This window comes from Pleurodeles waltl, chromosome 8 (assembly GCF_031143425.1).
Source record: "Pleurodeles waltl isolate 20211129_DDA chromosome 8, aPleWal1.hap1.20221129, whole genome shotgun sequence".
Lineage (NCBI taxonomy): Eukaryota > Metazoa > Chordata > Amphibia > Caudata > Salamandridae > Pleurodeles > Pleurodeles waltl.
Window position 1 is genome coordinate 489,081,318 of NC_090447.1, and position 26,294 is coordinate 489,107,611.

A 26,294-nucleotide genomic window follows, 5' to 3' on the forward strand; every position below is an offset into this window, starting at 1 on the left:
TGTATTCACTGATGTTTGATAAGAGCCTATGATCATAGGTATAAATTCCCAACCTAAACTCTTTGTATTGTTTATTATCCAGGTACCTTCACCATGCCATCCTCGTGTGGGCATTTCAGAGTCATAACACTGGCTGGGATCTGATGCTGTTCTGACATAGGAAGAGGACATGGATTGATCCAGGTAATGTTGGTCACAGATGTAGGGTGTACGAGTCCTGTGCCAAGGCAGCTTGGGCAGTGTGTGGATGGAAATCTGAAGTGCAGGATACACTGGTTTGACGTGGTGAGTTGGTCCAGATGTCACATGGTTGCGACCTTATGGCCTTGAGATATGGTCTAATCAAATGCAATCAATGCATTCTCCCTTCACATTGTGTGGACAATGATCCTGTATGACTTGTTTGTAGTTGTAGATGTATTTCCTCATTGGAGGCCAGTGTGCCTGTGCCACAACATTGACATAGGTTGTATCATAACCCCCAGATGATTTGTCATTGTAATGGGATGGACCCATGATCAGGGACTGTTGTACTGCCCCCTGTCTGTGCCATGGCTTATGTTATGTTGGCAGACCATGTTTTGGTATGTGATAAGGCTCAAGCTTCGGACACCATCCACTAATCCATTAGCCTATTCTAGGGGACAAGATCTGACAAAACCCTTCTGTGGTCTGGGGGACGGTACCCTGGCATATCTAGGCCGATTCAATATGGTTCAGACATTCCTGACTATGACAATACAAACATATTGACAGCCTGTGTGCTGTAAGGTGCAGTAAAATATTTGGTGTGACCAGACTCTGGTATCAGTGTGTTGCTATGAATCCTCAGCACGACACTACCTGTGACATATCCCTCCTTCCATTACCATTTTGTCTTCCTCATGTGCATCACAAGAGCTTACATCTCAACACTTCAACAGTGGAACAGAAGCAAGCAGGCAATGTTTTTCTGATTGATGAGTTTATTTACATAGGTGCAAGAAATAAAAAAAAAACTGATGCTACAGAAAATGAAAGCGAGGGGATCAGTCATGGTTGATGATGATATATTAGTAGATGCCACAACATTTGGAGTTCAAAGTCCAGTCTCCTACTACCATGGAAGATGGGACATAGTTGGAGAACAGTCAACGACTGAATAATTGGTACATAAAGAACTGAAATCAGGAAGAGGTCCTGGAGTCTTGGGTGGACGTCCCAGCTTGGGTTGGGGGTGGGGTGGAGGAGGGGAGGGTCTGCAGCTACAGAGTCAGGGGTGTGTGAGGCAGGTGCTTTCCCGGACAGGCCTTCCTTTCCATTGTCTGTCACGAATGTAAAGGGACCTGGTATTGCTTGGCCAAAGGAAGGGGTGTGGTGTTGCTCACGGTCCCCGAACAGGGTACTGCTAATCTCCCTGAACACCCGATAGGGAGGCCAGGGTGGTGGTTGTGCCCACCCACTTTTCAAGTTTTCAAGTGACTCTCGATGGAAGTCTCTCTGCAGCTGCTTGATTTCCCCGAGTTCAATAAGTAACTGGCCCATTACGCCCTGGGATTGCTGACAGTGCCCCAAGACTTGGCTGATGGAGTCCTGGTCAGGACCATCCTCAGTGGCCTCATGCCGTTGGCCCACAACATCCCTCCCATGCACCCTACCCCCATGTGTCTGCGCCCTTGGCACAGCTTGCCCCTACCACTGGTTCCAGGACCATCATTGTCAAAGGTGTGTTGTTGTGACTCAGGATCCTGGACTGCGGAGCACAAGATGGTAGTTGCTGTCCTTGGGACACAGGTTGAGGGGGCCAAATGGCTGCTTGAGATGTAGATTTAACCAGGCTGGGAGGAGTCAATGTGGTTCATGGCGAGGCTCATTAGTGTCTGACCAGGTTGCCCTGATGGGCCAAAACTGTTCTCAACATCCAGGAGTGTTGTCATCACTGAGACCTTCATCCATGGGGACAGTAGCAGTCCCTTCAGTGGTCTCGGTATTCCCAGTGGCAGCCTGACCTGTTGATGTGAGAGATACAATGTTACAAGTTACATTGGGACAGCTGCCTCCAATAGTTTACAGTGACATTTAAGGAAGGCTGAGCACGTTGGATTGGCAGGTTTTCTCCATGTTATGCTATCAACTGTATAGACCTGACATTTCTGAGATATACCAATCCATTGCAGTCAACCAGCTGCAGAATATAGGAGTTCACCAGCACTCGGGAGGATGGACATAGACCTACATCTTGCCAGCAGTGCAGGCAAAACAGTGTCTGGGCAGTATGTGCCTTTGATCCTTTTAAGTCCTAGTTGACTCTTATGCAGGTAGACCCTGGACATTGTTGTATATGTGATTGTAGTCATTATGTGATCAGTGCATTGTGAATGTGTCTGCTGACAATACCATTCAGGTGATGCATCTTGAGGCCTTTGGTTCATGTTTTTCTGGTGCACACATGTTGAGCTGTCCTTCCTGTCCACAATAATTTCATCTTGGCTTAGCTGCTCAACATGGATGTAGGTGTTTAGCCACAACACAGAGTGTACCATGATCTGTCTCCTGGTCCCTCCCAAGTGCGGTGTAAAGTTCATTTCTGATTTCACAGACGGATACATTGTGACATATGTACAGTGCCCTTGTGATTGGAGATACAGGGTCTGGCCCTCCTGGAATTTACAGTCATGTTACTTTAAGTACTATATCTTCCTATGTGTGTACACTATCATTGCGAGTTCACAAACAAGGATATTGGGACAGATGCACACTGGGCTTGTGTTTGGATTTTGTGAGACAGAGCCTCCCGGCCTTATCAGTCCTGTCAGTGCTTGTACTACCCATACACTATGCAGATATCAACCTCTCAGGTGAGTACACTTCAATGATGAGTTCAGGGACAAGGATCATTTGATCAGAGGACAGTGTGCTGGCTGAGTGGAGTGACATTAGCAGTGCCTCCTGGCCTTGCAGTCTTTGCGGTGCCTGTACTACCCACACACTATACAAATGACATCCTCTCAGGTAGGTACAGCTAACTAGGGATTTGCCAAACAAGGTAATTTTGAGTATGATACACGGTTCTGTTTTTGGTAACTGAGGAATTGTCTACTGGGAATTGTAGTGCTGTCAATTCCTGTACTACACACAATGTACACAGCTATTGTTCCCCCAGGTGAGTCTCGTTCACATGTGAGATGCCAGACAGTGGTTCATGGACAGGTGGACATGGGCTGGTGAGTGGGGCGATAGTGAAGGTAGCCAAAGGTGAGAAGTAAGCATGCATGACAATACATTTTTGTGAGATATTTTAGTGTTGTGACTTACCCGACTCCACTCCCCCAGGTATTCTTGTCAAGCCCTCAGGATGCAGAATGTCCAAGACCTTCTCCGCCCAAGATGTGAGTTGTAGGGGAGAAGGTGGGGGACCACTGTCAGTTTTCTGGACCTGCAGCTGGTGTCTGGATACCATGGAACGTACCTTCCCCCTGAGGTTGTTCCGGCTCTTCCTGATGTCGTCCCTTGTGCGCGGGGTGGTGCCTACAGAATTCACTCTGTTGACTATCCTTTGCCACATTTCCATTTTCCTGACGACAGTAGTGTGTTGGGCTTGTGTTCCAAATAATTGTGGCTCTACTCTTATGATTTTATCCACCATGACTCTCAACTTATCGTCAGTGAAATGAGGATTTTTCTGGGGTGACATGGTGGTGCTAAGGGAAAGGATTGAAATTAACAGGTGACGGTAAGTTTGTGAAGTTGAGAAGTGCAAATGGATGGGACTAAAAAACAATTTTTTTTTAAGTGTGATGAGTGTGGTAAGTGATGTGAGAAAAATTGCAGGGGTGCCTATTCTAATTATATATTTTTTTCTATTGAGCGCTCAGTCTACAGTGTTTTGTGTTGTAGATACAAAGGATTGTGGTGTGTGAAGGGGTGTATTTAATAGTGTGCTTTGCAGGTGTGTCGAGTGTGGCAATGTGTGTCAGCTCTGTTGTTTTCAAATCCATCAAGTGTGGTGTTCTGTATTACTGTGGTGACAGCGAACTGCTGTGGTTCGGACCGCCATTGGTAGACCTCCATGGCTGAACCGCCACTATAACTTGGACTTGTAATACAGTAGGTGGTTAGTTGACGGGCTGTCGGTGCTGGTGGTTGGACCACCTATTTCACTCCCTCCACAGGACTGGCAGTCATGCATTCTTGACTGACTTCTGGCAGTCCTGCCTGTGCAACTCATAATACGGCGGTCTGGAGGTCGGGCCGCCAAACTCGTAATGAGGCCCATAGTTAGAGTTCTTTCAAGTAACTATATCTTGTGCCCTAAGATAACTAACTTGCGCCTTTGCCATGCACAGCTAATTACTCCACATATTATATCACTGATGAAATCTCCTATGGCATCTTTGATATCATCACTGCAACATTTGCAATAAAACTGTTGATAAGAAAACTGTGCATGGGAAGGGCGTGCATTACAGTTGCCTGAAATAACTAACTGCTGAATTTCTATGGTTCTGTATGAATAAATTCAGAACCTAACTAAACACCCCTGTAACCTTTGGTTTCTTTCAGTGAATATACACACACACACACACACACACACATACACATACCACCCTTTATTTGAACTCCATTTTTGTTTATGTGCTAGCAGAAAACCACACACTGACATGGGCACTATATTAAGAAGACTAACTTATGTTTGTATAATTTATATGTAAAGCTGCATTCAGTTTTATGTTCAATGTAACTTCCTAACTCTCAAGTTAAAATCAGTCAGTTTAGGTATGTTCTTGTGATCAATGTATTTTGACTTAAATGGAGATACCCCTTCAAACAGAAAACAGAGTACATGGATTTCTTCACTGAAAAAACAAATCTCCTTATTACGTTGTAAAAATGATCCAGCTTAATTTCAAGATTTAACAATGCTGTTCTCTTTTCCGTCGGCACACCAGAGTTTACTGAGTACTTAATAGTCATGTAACAATTACTTACCTGGAACCTTCTGTCAAGAACTAAATGTTCGAGATATTTCAGTATTGCTCTGGGGTATTTCCTAAGACATTTGATTACATCATCAGGACAAAAGCCATTTCTCTGCTGTTCATCACAAGGTCTTCTAGTGAAAATCTGAACACCAATCTAAAACCAAGCAAAAAAAAAAAAACACTTTACATTTTATATACAACTAAAATTCAAAATCAATTAATTCACATCAATCATAGTAGTAATCACAGGTATAACTGACTGTTCGTCTACTACTAACCTACTATATACAAGGCTGTACTGGCTGTACCTGGCATTGGATGTTTCAATGGGAGGCTGGAAGAGGAAGGGGGCACTTTTGTTACTGGAGGGGTATGGGTTAGAAAGTTTTGTTTTACCTAGTCTTTGAATATCCTAATACTGCTAAAAAAGAACTGTTTGGGTATAAATAAATCGTTATTAGTAGAGTCGACCCTAACCACTGTGTTCTGTTCTGAATCCTGGGGTTTATACTTCCCCAGACCAAGTACCCTTAAAAAATGCCTACCCGTATGGATGACATGTGAGTCCTACACCTTGCAATCCCCTATGTCCTACGTAACATTTCTGTTCACTGACTTACACAGTATTATTCATTGTCTCTTTATGTGCATGTGATGTAAAGTGATCCAGCTGGTATAAGAGGTGCTATAAAACAAATGAAATATATGTGAGGGAGGGGCTATGGCGAGATGAGAGGCACTGTTAAAGGGTGATTGTGAGGGACTCGCTGAAGAGGCCCAATAAAGATTGCTGTATTCAGGTGCACTATAAGGTCATCATTTACTATGCTTTAAAACGAATACAATTGAATATATAATGAAAAGTGTGAAGTAGTATGTGCAGTTTTTGCTCAACTTTTCTTGGCGGGGAGAATACCCATTGCAGTGGTCAGGTTTACCTGCTATAAACTATGGGACTGGTCTCACAAAACCTTCCAGGGCTGCTCTGGGTTCCAGTCCTCTGACTATATACCTTTCCTTGTTTACCTGATCTGGTTAATTGTATAAGGCTGGTATTATGCAAAAATGGGCATACTATCCAATTAATTATGTAGGTAAAATGTATACAGGCACAAAACATGTATTTTTAACCCTGGCACACACCAGGTATTAAAACTTGATTACAACAAAGAGGATGAACAATGCAACTGCAGTGATGAATCAGAACTGGAAAATAAAAATCTACATGGCAGTACTCACCCATTACACCGCCACAATTAAGCATATACTACAAATACTCTTGTTTAACTGCAGTATTAAAATATCCATCAAGCAGACTTCTCATCGTCTGCTTTTTAACCAACAAATTCCACTCTCAGTGAAAGTCAAAAGTCTAGGTGTGAATTTGGATGCCAACATGTTACTGGCTCTCAAGGACAGCACCTATCAAGTACTTTTTCGTGCTAACAACACTAACATGCATTTTACCTTTTTTCCTCTTTACCTCATTGTGCATGGATTTGGAGAACTGTTTTCAATTTAGGCTTCAATGATCTGTATGCAGCACTTCTATACTATCTTATCAGTAAACTACGGTACTACAGGCAGTGTGATATACTGAACCATGTAACAGAAACCACCATACAATGGAGTTCATGGAAGCCTCCCAACCTCAGCAGGTTAAAAACGTATCTTGCAGATGAGTGTCCTTTTTCAATACTAGAACCCTTCTGCTGTTCATATTGAGGGATACCCTCTTAACATCAAGTAAAAGACAGAAACAAAATGGCTCAGAATTTCCCAGAAATTCTAAAGTTGTGGGATATGTTCTCAGAACTAATCTGCCCCTCTGGATATTTATGGCAGGGTTGCTATACAGAAGGGGGATAAAGCTCATTCAATCTGCAAGGAAAAGTACCAACAAACTAATAAACAGTGTCTCACGTCACCAGTGTAATCACACTGAATAGCATGCGTTCTAAGGTCATATGAGCCACAGCAAATATAGCATATTTCAAATGTTCAAAAATAGGTGGAGTAGGCCATCAAAACTATTTTCCGTCAAGTCTGACATTTTTCACCACTAGCTTCTGATACACAACGAAAGGCTAACATTTTATTCTGCATTTCACATGAACTATATAATGAATTAAAATGTTATCTATCACCTTTGTGCCTGAAAGCAAGTTTGTCGCCAGGCCTCAAGAACATCGGACAGAAGCATTTGGAAGGTCTATTACTACATATGTAGTTGAAACTGTTAATCCGCATATGGATATCCCTATCCTGACGTGCTCAGAAGAATTATGATTCTATGGGGCAGCTACATTTGGAGAAATATTTAGATCCAACAGCCACTACTGGAAATACACTCCATACCCTTCTCTTGGGAAAACTAGCACCTCAAAAGTTATCTATTTTCCCATCTCCCTGGTTAGACGAGGCCAACAATGTATTCATCATTCTGGCTCAATTATTAACTTAAAGAAAAAATCATTAACTTCAGTAACTCTCTTACTGGTAGAGACAAACATATGGTCAGAGGCTCCTCACCTTTGAATATTTCCAGCACGTCAGACTAGCTCAAGAAACGTTTCAGCTGCACCTCTGTGCGTCAGTAGGTAGCGCCATAAGCCTCTGCACTAACATTGTTCTGCTCCAAAAATTACATGTTGAGCCCATACAGGAAGTGGACGTCAGCTGCTTTCGAGACTGTCCGCACCCCCAGAAGCAGAGGCTCAAAATTAAATTGGTATGACCAGTGTGCAGATTCCTAAACTTGGGATCCTATTAAAGTATAGAGTCCAGTCAGAAAAGGGTGGGCAGGAGGGTCAGTGAGGAAGCTGCAGCTAGACAGAGCCATTGCCAGAAAGAACAGTACCCAAGGTGAGTAATTTGTTCTTCTGATAGAGAGTTCAAGCCGCAGATTACTCACTTTTTAAATAGATACCAAAGCAGTACCTACGTGGATGTATGAATCGACTCAAACCAGAAAGTCCAGCAGAATCGAGCAGGCAAAATGACATTCTCATAGGACTGGACTGTCCAGACAATAGTGCTTCGTGAAAGTATAGAGGGACACCCATGTAGCCACCTCGCAAATGTCAAGGACAGGGGCTCTGCGAGCTAATGCAGTGGTAGCAGCTTTGGCCCTTGTAGAATGAGCACACCGTCTTTGGCTGATTTTAAGCCAGTGTGTAGCAGATTCTAATGCGGAGCACAAGCCGGCATGAGATGGTTCCCTAATGCACCGTTTTGCCTTTTTTCAGTCCAGAGAACCTCACAAAGTGCTGATTGTTCATCTGGTGTTCGTTGATTCAATCAATGTAAAAGCTCAGCTTTCGCCTGGGGTCCAAGCAATGAAGTCTCTCCTCCTTATTAAAGGGGTGAAGTGGAGCATAGGATGCCAGCAGGGTATGGTTTGACTGACGGGGAACAGCGTCACAACTTTTGGTAGGGAGGATGCTCATGTCGCAGAACCAGTTTGTCTGGGAAGAAGGTGGCATACAAGAGGATGAGAGAGCTTTGAAGCTCACTCACCCACCATGCTGATGAAATGCTGATGAGGAACACTGTCTGATGGGGTGTGAATCGGAAAACGGAGGTGTAGCTGTGAAGCAGCTCAAAGTGGGTACACATCAGTACTGCAAGGACCAAGTTAAGGTCCAAATATGGCATGACAAAGGCACGAGGGAGGAATAAATGTTGCAACCCTGTTAAAACATGCATTAAAAACTGAATACTTCAACATCAAAGGTTGATCTGGCAATCGCAAAAAAGCCAAACGAGCAGAAAGGTATCCTTTAACAGTGCCCAGATAATAGCCTTGCCGGGCGACGGCCAAAACAACAAAACCATCAGATAACTTTGCCTGGGAGGAGTCTATCTGGCAAAATCATCACCAAGCTGCAAACCTGTCCCAATGATAGGCACATACAGTGTTAGTTGATGGACGCCTCGCTGCCAAGAGGATGTCGACCATCTCTGGATGAAGAGTGAAGGAGTTCAGCTATCAAAGCTCAATCATGAAGGTGGAGATTGTGAAGGACCTATTGATCAACCGAGCCTTGCTGCTGCAACAGCAGATCCTCCCCGAGCTGCAGCAGATAAGAGGGTAGATGCTCCAGCCCAGAAGTTCTAGATACTATACTCTCCATGCCAATCCAGAGCCACTAGGACAACTTAGGCCTGGTCAGTCCTAATCTTCTTGAGAACTCTGGGTAGGAGTAGTATCAGCATAAGGGTGTAAATGTGTCTCAAGTTCCACTCAAGGCAGAGGCAAGAAAACTGCACCAACCCAGAAGTGATGCCTTAGTCAACACTGCCAGCTGTGGGTGGGAAAGTGAGCGGGGTCTGTCGCAGATCCAGTCACAGTCCAGTAACCATCACTGCTAATCTTTAGCAGTCTCCTCAAAAATCGGAACATGGTCAGTTAGGTTCCTTTGAAGTTTGACCGACTGAGATTTCAGATCCCCACTGGAGAGCCTGCATAAGCCACCTACCGTGCTCAACCAGCAGATGCAATAAGCCATCAGTCCCAGTAGTCTTAGAGCCGACCTCACTGAAATCGAGGACTAAGGCTGAAAGATTGGAATCATAGCCTGAATGTCCTGGATTCTCTTTGCCGGGAGAAAAGCACAAAACCAAACCGTGTTCAGAACAGCTCTGATAAACGGAATCGCCTGAGAAGGAGTCAGATGTGACTTTGGCAAATTGATAGTGAACCCTGAAAGATGACAGGAGGCTTGCCATAATCAGGGGGTATCTGGCAACTGCCTGAGCGAGCCTGCCTTCAACAGCAAGTCATCAAGGTATGGGAAGACTTTCACCCCGACCTCAGGAATAAACCGCTGTTTCCGCCATCCCATTCATGAAGTTGTGAGGCGATGGGTAGACTCATATCACCCATGTCATAATCATTATCAGAGTTTGTGCCAAAAAAGGCGAGTAGGGTATGATGTTTCTCTTGTGAAGGCAGCAAAGTGATGGAAGCCGCGCCTTAATTGTTGTTGGGCACAACTTCGGCTGAGATCGGAACCGGCACAGACTCGGAGATGGAGAGTATTATGGGTATCTCACCATCCGGCATATATGGATTCTGTATCGGCATTGAAGTCCCAGGGACCAGCATGGACTCTGGGCTGGAAACAGGGTCTGGATCAAAACCAGAAGTGTCCTGACTGGCTTGAAGAGTCCAACTTGTACAGAGGGTGAACCTGCCACCAGTACTCCAGATGGAAGGCCTATTGGCTTCCTTGGGGCCAGAAACCACACCAGAGGGAGTCAGCAAGGACCTGAAGAGTCGCAGGATGGGTGCAAAGAACTCTTTGGTCTGATCGGGAGTGGTGAACGGCCCGTAAACTCAGGTTGTGCTAGAATGCTTTGTGGAATCAGCTCCATTGTCAAGCGAGTCTGGGAATGAGACTGAGAACCATGGCTCTACTCCCACTCCTGCTGAGGAGAATGCAAGAGGCAAGAGGGGGTGGAGTTCCACTTCGATTGTTTGTTTCTTTTTGACTTACAGGAAGATTTAGCTGGATCCAACTTATTCCAGAAAATAGAAATGTACACTCCCTCCCGTTCTTTTAACGGTGAGGTTGAGTCCGCCCAGATGGCATTGTCCTACCTGGGTGGGGCTGGGTGGTCAAATGATGAAGCATGACACTATATAGTGTGTGAGACCACCTAGTCCGTAAAGGAAACAGCCCTCCCCCCCCCATCACCACTTCACAGCACTTACACTTCATTCATACACCCTGTGAGGTCAAGGAGCTCCAGGAAAATCTCCTTTGGGTACAGCTCCTCATTATAAGTGAACCCCATACCTTTTTGTGTTTTTTGGTTTATATGTAGGGAGTTAGTATGGGTCGATTCTTTAAATTTGTTTAAAAATTGTTTAGTTCCAATCTCCCTGACTCTCTATTTGTGTTTTGAAAATTTGATGTATCCATGTTGCGTTGGGGGCCGTTTCCAGTTGCAGACGCTAGGTTTACCCACACTAGTGAGGCATTATTTTTACCAACAGCTTTTGGAGATTGCTGGGTGGAAGGAAGTTTGTGGTGTAGATTCCAGAACTTTCCATCACAGAAATGTGAGGAAAATGTGTTTTTTAAGTCAAAGTTTGAGATGTGCAAGGGATTCTGGGTAAAACAACCTGGTGAGAGCCAAGCAAGGCACCTCATCCTAGATCCCCCTAGGTGTCTAGCTTTAAAAAAAAAATTACAGGTTTTCTAGGTTTCTCTAGGTACCAGCTGAGCTAGGGCCCAAAAACCACAGTTACCCACTTTGCAAAAAAAATAAAATCAGTTTTGTGTGAAAACATTTGATGATCCGTGTTGCATTTTGGGCCATTTCCTGGCGCAGACACTAGGCCTACCTACATAAGTGAGGTACCACTTTTATTGGGAGACTTAGGGGAACACAGAATAGTAGAACAAGTCATAATACCAATTGCATTTCTTTGCATTTGTACCTTCCAAATCTAAGACAATGTGTTAGAAAGAAGTAGTTTTCAAAAATGCCCTCCAAGTCCCATGCTATGATGGGTACCCACAAATTCAGACATGCACAAATAACCCCTGCTTCTAAATTCCATATCTTGTGTCCATTGCAGAAATATATATAGGTTTCCTTGATTCCTAAGTTTCACTATCTATATTTTACCATATGAATTGCTCTACACCAGGTACACAAGGGAAAAACCTTTGCAAGGTGCAGCTTAATTTTTGGCTCTGGGTACCTCGAGTTCTTGGAAAACCCACAAACGCTATACATCATACAACCAGAAGGGTCTAGGAGATGTAGTGGTACACAGCTTTTTGAATCGGCCACCACGATGAGAAGTTACAAATAAAAACATTGTCACAAATGCCTGTTTTTCCCTAAAATACGGAAAATGTGCTATCCCCCACTAAAATGCCATAACTATGTAAGAAAATGTGATTTTCTGAATCAAGTCTGCCTGTTCCTAAAAGCTGGGAGATGGGAATGGCCTCAGATGCAAAGGGTCCAGGGTTATATTAATTACCTTTAAGATACTAATTATCTTGCTGGCAATGATTAGTGGTAAACCTTGTATCCTCTCAATTGATGCACCTCAACTGCCAAAAGATTACTCTGCAACTGCAGTTTGAAACTTAAGAGTTAGTGTCAGTTTCATCAGCAAAACAAAAGCAGTTTCAGAGCATGGTTCTAGTCATACATAAAAAAGTGCCCCCTTGTGGGGCCTGTCAGATATTGCAGCGCCGGTCTGATGAGGAGCTGGCCATATGATCAAGCATGACATGCATATAACCTTGATCAGCAGTTATCTTACTTTTAATGATTTTAATCTTCACAACTCCAGTCTATAGTCTGTGATTTTCACTTCAGAGTGGTTTTAATTATTATTATATTTTACAAAATATGTGCTCACTTAAAGTTTTTTGTAGAATTAAACATTAATTAATTAATATACAATGTTACACGTTATTTTAAAGGAATGCCCACACTAAAATGGCTAACATGTATAACTATTTAGCTAATAATAAAAAACAGCAAAATGCCTTTTTTTTTTTTTTAAATATAAACATAGGTTCGGTCTTTAGCACAGATTTGTTGTATGTAGAATTGTTTAGAGAGCATAGGTTAGTTTAAATTTTGTTTTTCCTTAAAAAAATATATATATCAAAGGCAGTCCACCAATTTGTTTCATTTGTGTGAATGCCACTGAAATGACCAGACGACCTTCACTGTGCTCTTTCAAACAATGCCATCTGCCTCAATAAACAAGCATTTGCAATGTAATAGGTATCGCATTCCCTTGAGTTAGAGCAATTGGCGTTGTAAATTGATAACTGGACTTTTCTTGACCCATAAATTGTTCAACACTGCCTCATAATTTTGTCTTTTCCTGCCACACAATTCTAGCAGCATTTACCGATAGGAAAGTTAATTTGTCCCTTGCTAGGTAAAGGCAAAGCTCTTTTTATCAGTGTTGGAATGGTTTGTGGGCATCTATTTTAAACTCATTATGTCAGAGGGACAATTTCGGAAGGTAAAATGTTTGCAAAAACTGGGCCACCGTCATAGACCAAGCATAACATTAGATCGAAGTAATCTGTTTCCTGTTGCAGTGTGTGGGGTGGTGTAGGCTTTGTGTTTGTTCAGACACAAAGAGAAGTGCACCCCATTGCAAATGGAAGTCGAGCCCATTCAAAGAAGGAACAACAATCTCTAGTGGGCAATGGGAAGGAACCACAGAGTCAGGTCTATGGCTGCGATAAGGTCAGCAGAGTGTCGGAAAGGTAGCGATAACGAGCAATAAAGGAAGAGCATGGTAAATCCTGACACTCCCGTAAAGGTATCATGTTACCGGTTGAGGCACTTGACCAGTAAATTATGTACCCTTAGTAAGTCACCATTACACCAAAATGTGAATGCCTGTTGTGCAGTGTAAACGTTAACTGTGCCTACTGTGTTGCTTAATAGCAGATTTTTAAAAGGAAATCTTAACCCCTTCACCCTACTCTCCATTCTCGAATCCCAAGGATTAAAATGCCTCCACTGTGTTCAACACAAGAGCTTACATTGGTCTGCTTCTCCTCAGGTCCAGGAGAACCAGTTCCGTAAACACTGGCTCTTGGGGATGACAGAGGTAGAGTTTTGCCTTACCTCTCATAGACATTTTGGCTCCTGGAAAGTGAAATCCAAGCACAAAGGACGCTAGGTTATGGAAGAGGCAGTGTTGCAGCTGGCTGCGGCCGCATATTTGATGACATCAGTGGTTGGCAGCGTAGTTCGTAAAAATGCTGCCAATCTTTTGGAAGGAGGAGTGTTTATCAAAAGTGTAATAGCTGTCGGAAACAAGCAGCAGTGCAGGAAGGTGGTGCAAGTAAGGAGGCAACAGATGGCCAGAGCAAGCAAATGTGATGAAGCTGAGCTAAGAGCAAGAATGCTCCGCAAATAAAAAGGGAAGCTTTGCCGAACACAAGCATGAAGCAATGAAAAAAAAAAAAAAGTTCCTCAAAGAACAGATGAACACAAAACGTAATTATACAGTAGTTGGTCCCTGCTCCTGAAGAGAAAAAGGAGGGACTAAGAGGCATGACTCACCACTAGCAGGCAAAGGTTTTTGAATTACACTGAAACGAGCAAATTAAATGCCTTTATGCCCACAAAAAAGTATACTTAAAAGGAATACACAAGGTTGTACGCTTACGCTCGACCTAAAAAGATAAGCACACTAATGTTAAACTACTAACTTTAACATAAAATTAACAGTTAATATTTCATTAAACTTTTTCTTTGTTTTCATTTTGTATTGGGGATTATTAGTCTTTTTAAAAATTATACTCTTTTTGAATGAATTACAATCACGTCTGCTTTTTATGAGACCTTAAAGGTAATTAAATATTTGAAAATTATCATTCTGAAGAATGTTCAATTGTTTCATTCTTTTTTTAACACATTAACAGAAATAAAATATTATACCACTTTTTAGAAGCATTTCTCCACAATGTAAAGATTCGACTTATTGATATTAATACTACTTACAAAAGGTATTTTTTTTTCTTTATATAAAAAGTAATATGTATATACTGGATTGATCAAAGAAGGTTTTTTTTGCTTCCACTAGAAGTGTCTTTGGCATTACCCCAGCAATATTTAAAAAGATTGTCATTAAAAAAATGCTGTACATGAAAATAAACATTTCGTACTTGTTTTCAGAATTTGTAAATAAATAAAAATTCACAATAACTCATTGTAATGTTCACATCTTTCACAGAGCCCCCAAAATTGAGCCATATAAAACCATAAGACCCAAATCATACAAAAATCTCCAGTTTTCAGAACCCCAACCAATATAAATTAAGGCCAATTAACCATTCAAATATCTTCAGGGAGACCAATAGAAACAATAATGACAAAGCACTAACAATTTTTATCTTTTCAGCAAATATTTTTTTCTTACAAAAATCTAGGTTTAGAAATCTTAAAAATATAACATAATTACTTTTTCCTTCTAATTTTTAAGGATATCAAAGGAAGAATTAATTCCATTTTTTCAGCAGTTAACAAATATTTCCAATACTGTAATTAAGATATATTTTAATCCAGAGTTTTCCATTACAGATAAGCATACATAAAACACCACAAAAGAAAAGCCATACAATTAAAAAACAGGAAAATCTCTCTCCAGACAGGCACTACAAAAGGTAAATCTCATTTATCTTCTCGAGAATTGATAAAAACTTAATCACAGAAATGAAACAACAAATAAGCATTCTTTACACATTTCAGAAAATAACTTTTTTAAGCATAGGTTCAATAAAAAAGAAAAAAAAAGAAAAAAGAAAATCAAGAAAATGCTTTAATTTCCACAGATTTCAAGGAAGATAAACCAAATAAGTTTAAATCTGCAGTGTAATAATTGTTACTTTTTTGCTCTTTTCAGAAGTACATACAATGACAGTGATGCAATGTACAACATGCCATTGGGAATATAAAACAAAGGACTCACCAGAGGTACATAAACCACCACTAAAACCTTTGCCGAGGCACAGCAATTATAGTTGGTGTCGAATTTTAAAATATACTGAACACAATCAATCAGCTTCTGCAACAGATTTAGTGTGACACAATAATGTACACAGATACAAAACATTTACAATCACCTCCAGCAAGCCCTATGGTTCACTACTAAGTGGGGTGTTTAAAATATACCTAAACATGTAGCTTGAGAACTACCCACCAATTCATATTTAAAAAGAATGGTGAGTAGCAAAAGATGGGTGAGTAAATCTTAACCTACCCATCATAAAATGTACATTGACAGGCTAAATACCTACAAAACCTCTAATAAAAGATACTAATATTTTCTACAGCTCACAATCTGGTAACACCTGAAAATAGTGATACATGGATAATGTATGGAACGTTCAAAACAACACCCCATCTAGCCATCCAAGTTTTGTATTACTACTTTCATTAATCACAACATCATACCTCTAATTTATACTCTGCAACCTGACGAGGAGTCGTTAAAATAAAGTGAATGTATTTATTTTGTAAAATCGAAAACTATCAACAAAAATCCTGTAAAAATTATTGTCAAGTTTGAATTGGCTATATGTTCGACACTCGCCAACCTGTACTTGGGGGCAAAAATAGTGGATTTTATTTTTCCATTTCTAGTTTGGAATTTAGTGTAAAAAACAGAAAACATCCTTAGCTGGGTATTACATGTCAGATTCCAAATTACATTTTGAGCTTATAAAGTGAACTGTCTTAGCTTTTGTACCCTATTAACATGTTGGCGAAAACTGCACAGCAATTATTCTATCACATTATTTTTCACTACAATGAAGAAAAATTGGCCCCACTGCTATTTTTTTTAAATATATAAAACTGGACTGGCCATCTAACAAGGTCGGGTCCTCGAAGTCTATCACTGTATCGTGTTGAATGGTGGAACTGCAACTCAATCTGTTTAGAAGGCGGTGCAGAAACTAATAATGCCATAGAGGGATGGCATAACTCTTTCTCCTGTGCTATTGGCAAAGACGATCCTACTTCCTATCATTTCCTAGAAGGTTTGAGAGAGGAGCAAAGTTTCCAAGAAATAAGACAAGCTCAATCTTTTTCAAATTCTTTACAACCCAGAGTATCCAAAAAAACTAAACATATGTATGAGCAACTCCTTTCAAAACTTCAACAATTTGGCATGTTTAGAGGAGTTGGCTATTTGAAAAATACTGCCTATGTTAATATCCTCTTTCAAATAAAATTGAACACAAAATCTATTTTTCCATTTACTCTCCTATCTACATAAAAAAATTACCCATTGGCTGTACATTAAATTTAATTTGTCGTACCTGGAGTCATCTTTTTTCAAGGCTTGGTAATGTATTAAGAACCATTTATCAACGCTTACAAGTAATCCAATTTTTTCTTTACTTCTTTTCACAATCCCTTTAAAAACCTGAAAAATATTCAAACATATTTTAAAAAGTGCCTCACTCGTGTGCAAAGAAGCAGAAAGGGAGTGTGTTAAGCAAAGTTTGAAACCACTGCCCTTCCCTTTTACCAAAGAGAACTTCACCTTGGTAACTCTATTGTGTTTGTTTACATTTCCAAAACCTCAAAAACAGGGGGGGAAAAATAATAATTGTGATTTAAAAAATGTGATCAAATGTATTTATTTTTAAATATATCATCCTTAAACTTTTTACCACCAGAACTCAGCTGCATGTCTCCACTCTGTTTGATGAACTTCAATGTCTTCACAGAAATTACATTTACGCAAAAAAAAAGTCTGTTAAATGGCTGGTAAAGAAATAAAAGAAGGAAAATAATTCCCACAGATTTACACGGGAAAGGATGGAATTTTGTTTAAATTGCATTTTTATTATTGTAAAAATATTTACCATTTTTTTCATTATTTGTTACTCAAAGAAAATAAATGTTTATATATTTAGCTATTAATTTATTATTAAAATTTTTGATTATTTAAAAAAAATGTTTGTGATTATTTAGGGGCCGGTTATGAGTTTGGCGGATGGAAACACCCATCCGCCAGACACCCGACGGGGTGACGACCTCCCCGCAGCCCCATTACGACTTTCCCACTGGACTGAGCCCAATGGGTAAGGTGCAGCAGCATTGTCGCCGGCTCATAACAAGGCCGACGGAAAGAGCACCAACACCCTCAAAATGCACACTGTCTGCTTAGCAGACAGTGCACATTTTGAGGGAGCTGGGCAGGGGGACCCCTGCACTGCCCATGCCATAGGCCACGGGCTTGGGCAGTGCAGGGGCCCCCCTGTGGCCCCCTGCACGGATTCTCTACCAGCCCTTTCATGGCGGTTGAACTGCCATGAAAAGGGTGACGAAGAACAAGGTTGTAACCAGCAAGGTGGCGCTGAGTTCAGATCTGAGATCCTGATGGGGACGGCGGTAGGTTGGGGAGGCCTGTTGGCCAACCTCCTAATGAGACAGTGGGACCTAGCTGCAGAGGTCCGACAGACACCGCAAGGCAATCAGATAATAGGCCCCTGATGTGTATTTTTTAAGAATTACTTTTAAATATTGGTTTTATAACTATACAATGTTTTTTATGTCAAAAAGAATTAACAGAATTTGAATGTCCATAACTGATGTTACATTTTAATAATTATAATTAGTGTACTTGACATTTTTATTTGAAAATACCGCTCATTTTATGTACACTTTGTACATATTTAAGTCAAGTATTATTTTAATACCCCAATATTAATACACTCCTTGTACACTATAGCCCTTACAGCCCACTCCTAAAAATAATTCTGAAGCTAAATTAAATATAAAAATTTCATAATTTTAATAAAAAATTGATTTGCAAAAATTAAATTAAATACTGGGTATTCATAAAGTCCCCACGCGCCGCCTCACACACCTAAAGAAATATTATAATAAACTATTTAAAAAAAATGTAATTATAGATGTTTATTGCTCAAGTGTTTAAAATTATACCCAAGTATTGGTACAATACACATTTTTTTTTTTAAACGTTTAAATTATTTAAAAAAATTATTAGTAATCCAACAGCATCAGGGCTGCTCAAGTTACCTATGCATCCACAAATCAAAGTATGGGGACACTCCTGTTGACTGCAGAGCCTTTTAGTGGGACTGAAAATGGTGTGTACCTACTGATTTGAAATGCAGGCCAAGACACTTGGGCTACCATCATGGTGGCCTGCGGAGAATTGCAGACCGTGCAGCCAACTGCACTTAGCCGCCGGAGTGTTGGGAAGCTGTAACGGGCGTTTGTATGGTGACGCTCACATGATTGAAGGACATGCGCACCCTGGTTGAACTCTGCACAGAGGCCGGGAGGATGGAGTCAGAGGTACCCAGCAGTGACCTTTATCAAGGATGCCTCCTGCGCCTGAAGACTGAGCTTCTAATATGAGGCCATTTGGGATGGCAGGCCTGCTTGCGCTGAAGCGCTGGCTATGCTCCTTAGAAATTAACTATATGTAACAGGACAACCCTCAAACCTTAGCAGATATGAAAACGGAATTTAATGAGCTGGCAGTCCAGCAGTATAAACATCAGGATAACTATGCAAGGTTGTATGAAAAAGGAGAGAGGACAGGCAGAACCCTTGCAGCACGGGTATTGCCTCCCAAGTCCACTACAACTTTGTGCAAATAGGGGATGAAAGGGGAGAACAAGTACACAAGCTCAACACATTTTGTCACATACTCCACCAATCTATATACTTAGCATAAATATCCCTCACTGCCCGAGCACTCAAATTTTTTTTTTTTTTCAGGTCACCTTGGCTTGGTTAAGTAGTACTTATCAACAATTTCTTGCACAACCCATAACACTAGAAGAAATCAACAATGTAATATCCAGCCAGCCAACATGCAAAGCTCCAGGTAGTGACAGACTAAGGGCCTGATTTACATCTCGGCAGAGGGGTTACTCCGTCACGACAATGACGGATGTCCCGTCTGCCGAAATCTAAATACCACTGTTTTCCATACTATTTAGATTTCGCTGGACGGGATACCTGTCACTATTGCAATGAAGTAACATCTCCGCTGAGATCTAAATTAGGCACTTAGTATTGAGATCGATAAAGCTTATTCTCACTTACTAGCCTCTAGTTAATTGCAGATCTATGAGGCTGCAAAATCTTTGGGCTAATCTTGACGCCAGGTTCCTTCCCCCCTCGCTCAGAGAAACACTTCTAATAAAGTTTTTAAAAACTGGCAAAGCCACGGAAAAGTGTGCCTCATATATGCCCCTTTCATTAAAACTGACACTAAATTCCTAAGAAAAAGTACTACTCCAACTATAACTGGAACTCGTCTTATATGATCAAGAAGGCCTCATTCTGGGAGAATCAACATCCCATAACCTGTGCTGTCTATTTGCTCTAATGCATCAACTTGATCTGAACGCAGAAATTCTGGCAGTCCAGTAAGACGCCTCTAAGGCTTTTGATTTCCTCGGGTGGGAATTCCTCTTTGTGGTATTATTGAGGCTGGGACTGTCCACTAATTTTCCCGAGCTGGATTAAATTGCTTTACACTCAGACCACACTCAGAATTCATCTTAACAGCTTTTTCTCAGTCCCAAGGGGCCCTCATCAGGGCTGCCTTATGCTCTCCAGTTTTATTCGCTAAGGCATTGGAACCTTTGGCTTCACGATCACATAGCACTATGCGGCCAGTGGACTAAACTTTACCAATAACCTAATCATTTCTTTATACACTGATGACATCACACTATATCTATGTAGACTATCCGCGAAGCTTAGCCCAGTCATCAGGAAATTCCCATTATTTAGGAGGCTTACAGGGATAACTATCATTTCGAACAGGTCTATGATATTATCATTGACTCCTAATACTTGCACACTGGACTTTTCCCTCCCATGGTGCTAGACGTCTGTCAAATGCTTAGGCGTCGGAATAGGAATAAAGTCTGAATAGAAAACAATGGGTTGACAATGTCAAATATTACAAAACAGATCAAGAGATGGAGACTGCCTCTTTCCCACTCATCGACCAAACCTCCCACTGTAGCTGTGCTTTCATTAATACAACTTTACAGATAAACTGCTTGGGACAAACTTCAGAAAAGGACATCACTCCCTGTTATTTGTGCCCCTGAGCAGTCACTCAAGCAGCACTAATTACAACTACCTAGAGAGGTGGCATAAGCCCACAGGCTGCATTGTTGGAGGAATAATGACATTATCTGATGACTACTTCACTGAATATTCACACATAGTAAAATTGTTGTGATTAGTCCATCTTAGATGTTATATGCCTTCATCACCTTCGGGCACTCTTTAAATTGGCATACACCTCCTTACCCTAGAAACTGGTAGCAAACAAGGTACTTTCAGTGATAATGAAAATGTCACTTACCCAGTGTACATCTGTTCGTGGCATCAGTCGCAGTAGATTCGCATGTTCTGCAATAGCTCGCCATCTGGTGTTGGGCCGGAGTGTTACAAGTTGTTTTTCTTCGAAGAAGTCTTTCGAGTCACGGGACCGAGTGACTCCTCCTTTTGTCTCCATTGCGCATGGGCGTCGACTCCATCTTCGATTGTTTTTCCCCGCAGAGGGTGAGGTAGGAGTTGAATTGTAGTAATAGTGCCCATGCAATGGAGTGACTAAGTATGCACCTATTTAAGGTTGAGATGATACATATATAAATAATTGAAGGTAACTTCCAAACTGCTACAGGCTCCCGGGGAGGCGGGTGGGCACATGCGAATCTACTGCGACTGATGCCACGAACAGATGTACACTGGGTAAGTGACATTTTCAGTTCGATGGCATCTGTCGCTGTAGATACGCATGTTCTGCATAGACTAGTAAGCAGTTATTTCCCCAAAAGCGGTGGATCAGCCTGTAGGAGTGGAAGTAGTTTGAAATAATGTCCTTAATACGGCTTGACCTACTGTGGCTTGTTGTGCGGATAACACGTCTACACAGTAGTGCTTGGTGAATGTGTGAGGCGTAGACCATGTGGCTGCCTTACATATTTCTTGCATTGGGATGTTTCCTAGAAAGGCCATGGTAGCACCTTTCTTTCTGGTTGAGTGTGCCCTTGGTGTAATGGGCAGCTGTCGTTTAGCTTTAAGGTGGCAGATTTGGATGCATTTAACTATCCATCTGGCTATACCTTGTTTTGAAATTGGGTTTCCTGCATGAGGTTTTTGAAATGCAATAAAGAGTTGTTTAGTCTTTCTGATGTTCTTTGTTCTGTCAATGTAATACATCAATGCTCTTTTGACATCTAATGTATGTAGTGCCCTTTCAGCTACGGTATCTGGCTGTGGAAAGAACACTGGAAGTTCCACTGTTTGATTTAGATGGAACGGTGAAATAACCTTTGGCAAAAATTTAGGATTGGTCCTTAGGACGACTTTATTTTTGTGTAGTTGTATAAAAGGTTCCTGTATAGTAAACGCCTGAATCTCGCTTACTCTTCTCAGGGAAGTAATGGCGATGAGAAATGCCACCTTCCAGGTTAGAAACTGTATGTCGCAGGAGTGCATGGGTTCAAAAGGTGGACCCATAAGTCTAGTTAGGACAACATTTAGGTTCCATGAAGGAACAGGTGGTGTTCTTGGTGGTATAATTCTCCTAAGGCCCTCCATGAATGCTTTAATGACTGGTATTCTATATAGGGAAGTTGAATAGGTAGTCTGCAGGTATGCAGATATTGCTGCAAGGTGAATCTTAATGGAAGAGAAAGCTAGGTTAGATTTTTGTAAGTGAAGCAAGTAACTCACTACATGTTCTGGAGTTGTGTGTAATGGTTGTATTTGATTAATATGGCAGTAGCAAACAAACCTCTTCCATTTACTTGCATAGCAGTGCCTGGTGGATGGCCTTCTTGCTTGTTTTATGACTTCCATACATTCTTGGGTAAGTTGTAAGTGCCCGAATTCTAGGATTTCAGGAGCCAGATTGCTAGATTCAGCGATGCTGGATCTGGGTGTCTGATCTTTTGGTTGTGCTGTGTCAACAGATCTGGCCTGTTGGGCAATTTGATGCAGGGTACCACTGATAGGTCTAGTAGCGTTGTGTACCAGGGTTGCCTTGCCCAAGTTGGTGCTATCAATATGAGTTTGAGTTTGCTTTGACTGAGTTTGTTTACCAGGTAAGGAAGGAGAGGGAGAGGAGGAAAAGCGTAAGCAAATATCCCTGACCAGTTCATCCATAGGGCATTGCCTTGGGATTGTTTGTGTGGGTACCTGGATGCGAAGTTTTGGCATTTTGCGTTCTCCCTTGTCGCAAACAAGTCTATCTGAGGTGTTCCCCAGAGTTTGAAATAAGTGTTCAGAATTTGGGGGTGAATTTCCCATTCGTGGACCTGTTGGTGATCTCGAGAGAGATTGTCTGCGAGTTGATTTTGTATCCCTGGTATAAACTGTGCAATTAGGCGAATTTGGTTGTGAATTGCCCAATGCCAAATTTTTTGTGCTAGCAGGCTTAACTGCGTGGAGTGCGTCCCTCCCTGCTTGTTTAGATAATACATTGTTGTCATGTTGTCTGTTTTGACGAGAATGTATTTGTGAACTATTATTGGTTGGAAAGCTTTTAGTGCTTGAAAAACTGCTAGAAGTTCTAGGTGATTGATATGCAGTTTTGTTTGATGTACGTTCCATTGTCCTTGTATGCTGTGTTGATCGAGGTGTGCTCCCCACCCTGTCATGGAAGCATCTGTTGTTATTACGTATTGTGGCACTGGGTCTTGGAAAGGCCGCCCCTTGTTTAAATTTATGTTGTTCCACCACAGAAGCGAGAGGTAAGTTTGGCGGTCTATTAACACCAGATCTAGAAGGTGACCCTGTGCTTGAGACCACTGTGATGCTAGGCATTGTTGTAAGGGCCTCATGTGCAGTCTTGCGTTTGGGACAATGGCTATGCATGATGACATCATGCCTAGGAGTTGTAATACCATCTTTGCCTGTATCTTTTGTGTTGGATACATGCGTTGTATGATGGTGTTGAAATTTTGAATTCTTTGTGGACTTGGAGTGGCTACTCCCTTTGATGTGTCTATTATGGCTCCCAGGTATTGTTGTACCTTGCGTGGCAGAATTTTGGATTTTGTGAAATTGACGGTGAACCCGAGTTTGAAGAGGGTTTGTATGATCTGATTTGTGTGATTTGAGCACTGTATGAACGAATGGGCCTTGATTAGCCAGTCGTCCAAATATGGGAACACATGTATTTGCTGCCTTCTTATGTGTGCAGCGACTACCGCTAGACATTTGGTAAAGACTCTTGGTGCGGTTGTTAATCCGAAAGGTAGTACCTTGAATTGGTAATGTATTCCTTTGAATACAAACCTTAGGTATTTCCTGTGCGATGGGTGTATTGGTATATGGAAATAAGCATCCTTGAGGTCTAAAGTTGCCATGTAGTCGTGTAGTTTTAGCAATGGCAATACTTCTTGTAGTGTGACCATGTGGAAGTGGTCTGATTTGATGAAAGTGTTCACTACTCTGAGGTCTAGGATTGGTCTCAGCGTTTTGTCCTTCTTTGGTATCAGAAAGTACAGTGAGTAAACTCCTGTGTTTATTTGTGTGTTTGGCACTAATTCGATTGCATTCTTTTGCAATAGTGCCTGCACTTCTATCTCCAGGAGATTGGAATGGTGTGTTGTTAAATTTTGTGCTTTTGGTGGTATGTTTGGAGGGAATTGTAGAAATTCTATGCAATAACCATGTTGGATAATTGCTAGAACCCAAGTGTCTGTAGTGATTTCCTCCCATGCTTTGTAATAATGACCTATTCTTCCCCCCACTGGTGTTGTGTGGAGGGGGTGAGTGACATGTGAGTCATTGTTTAGTAGTAGGGGTTTTGGGGCTTTGAAATCTCCCTCTATTTCTAGGGAATTGCCCTCCTCTATATTGTCCCCGAAAACCTCCTCTATACTGTCCCTGGTAAGTGGACGGTGTTGCTTGTGAGGTGCTGGCTTGTGTGCTTTGACCCCGAAACCCCCCTCAAAAGGGCGTTTTATGGAATGTGCTGTAATTCCCTCTGCTCTGCGGGGAGTAGAGTGCGCCCATGGCTTTGGCAGTGTCCGTATCTTTTTTGAGTTTCTCAATCGCTGTGTCCACTTCTGGACCGAACAGTTCTTTTTCATTAAAAGGCATATTGAGAACTGCTTGTTGAATCTCTGGTTTAAATCCAGACGTTCGGAGCCATGCATGCCTTCTGATAGTTACAGATGTATTAATTGTCCGTGCAGCTGTATCTGCAGCGTCCATGGAGGAACGTATCTGGTTGTTGGAGATGGTCTGTCCCTCCTCAACCACTTGTTTTGCCCTATTTTGGAAGTCCTTGGGCAGATGTTCAATGAGATGTTGCATCTCGTCCCAGTGGGCTCTGTCATAGCGCGCAAGTAGTGCCTGGGAGTTCGCGATGCGCCACTGGTTTGCAGCTTGTGCTGCGACTCTCTTACCAGCTGCATCAAACTTGCGGCTTTCTTTATCTGGGGGTGGTGCATCTCCAGATGTGTGAGAGTTGGCCCTTTTCCTAGCTGCTCCTACAACAACAGAGTCTGGTGGCAGCTGTGTAGTGATGAAAACCGGGTCCGTAGGAGGCGGCTTATACTTTTTTTCCACCCTTGGTGTGATTGCCCTACTTTTGACCGGCTCCTTAAATATGTCTTTTGCGTGCCGGAGCATACCAGGGAGCATAGGCAGGCTTTGGTAGGAGCTGTGGGTGGAGGAGAGTGTGTTGAACAAGAAATCATCCTCGACCTGTTCTGAGTGGAGGCTTACGTTATGAAATTGTGCTGCTCTAGCCACCACCTGAGAGTATGCGGTGCTGTCTTCTGGTGGAGATGGCTTTGTAGGGTATGCCTCCGGGCTGTTATCTGACACTGGGGCGTCGTATAGGTCCCATGCGTCCTGATCTTGGTCACCCTGGCTCATGGTGGTGTGAGCTGGGGAGTGAGATGGAGTTTGTGCTGGTGAAACGTTAATCACGGGCGGAGGAGAGGGTGGTGGTGTAACTCTTTTCACCACTTTTGGTTGTGGTGCTTGTTCCGTCTGGAACTCCAACCTTCTCTTTCTCCTAATGGGGGGAAGGGTGCTTATTTTTCCTGTCCCCTGCTGAATGAAGATACGCTTTTGCGTATGGTCCACATCAGTTGCTTGTAGCTCTTCCTCAAACCTATGCTTTTGCATTTGGGAGGTTAGCGAGTGCTCTTCTGTATAAGAGCCTGAAGCTGGGTCGCTTGCAGTTTGTTTCGGCGTCGAAACTTTGTCTGCGTGTTTTTTTGGCTCCGAGGTGACTTTTTTCCTTTTCGGGGCCGAAACCTCTCGGCGTCGATCTGTTTCGGTGCCGCTGTCTCGGCGTCGAGCCGTGTCCACACCGGCATCTCGGTGTCGAGGCTTGTCTCCAGCACTTTCTCGGTCCCGAGAAGGCTGCGTGCCGGTGTCTCGACCAGAGTCGGACGATCTCGGCACTGTTTGGGCCTTTTTCGGTGCCGACGGTCGGTCACCGAATTTATGGGTCGAGCCATGGCCTGGTGGCAGTGGCGTCCCCTGGGCCTTGTAAATGTTTCTTTGTGTGGTTTTCAACGTCTTACTCACGGTTTGTGTGTCGTCGAATCCTTCGGAGTCTGAGTCTTGGATCGAGAAGGTACCTTCTTCTTCCTGTTCCTCGAACTCCCGTTGGGCTGTCGGTGCGGACGCCATTTGAAGTCTTCTGGCTCGACGGTCTCGGAGTGTTTTTCGGGACCGGAACGCACGACAGGCCTCGCAGGTGTCTTCGCTGTGCTCAGGTGACAGGCACAGGTTGCAGACCAAGTGTTGGTCTGTGTAAGGGTACTTATTGTG

The 26,294-nt window shown here is 42.3% G+C and overlaps 1 protein-coding gene across 1 annotated transcript in view; it reads right to left on the reverse strand.

The window, feature by feature from the left end:
* TGFBRAP1 (transforming growth factor beta receptor associated protein 1) overlaps window positions 1-26,294 on the reverse strand; it is a 221,629-nt gene that overhangs the window by 101,627 nt on the left and 93,708 nt on the right. The window contains exon 8 of the mRNA XM_069204446.1: window positions 4,969-5,115. Within this exon, the coding sequence (XP_069060547.1) occupies window positions 4,969-5,115 (147 nt within the window). The remainder of the gene's footprint in view (window positions 1-4,968; window positions 5,116-26,294) is intronic.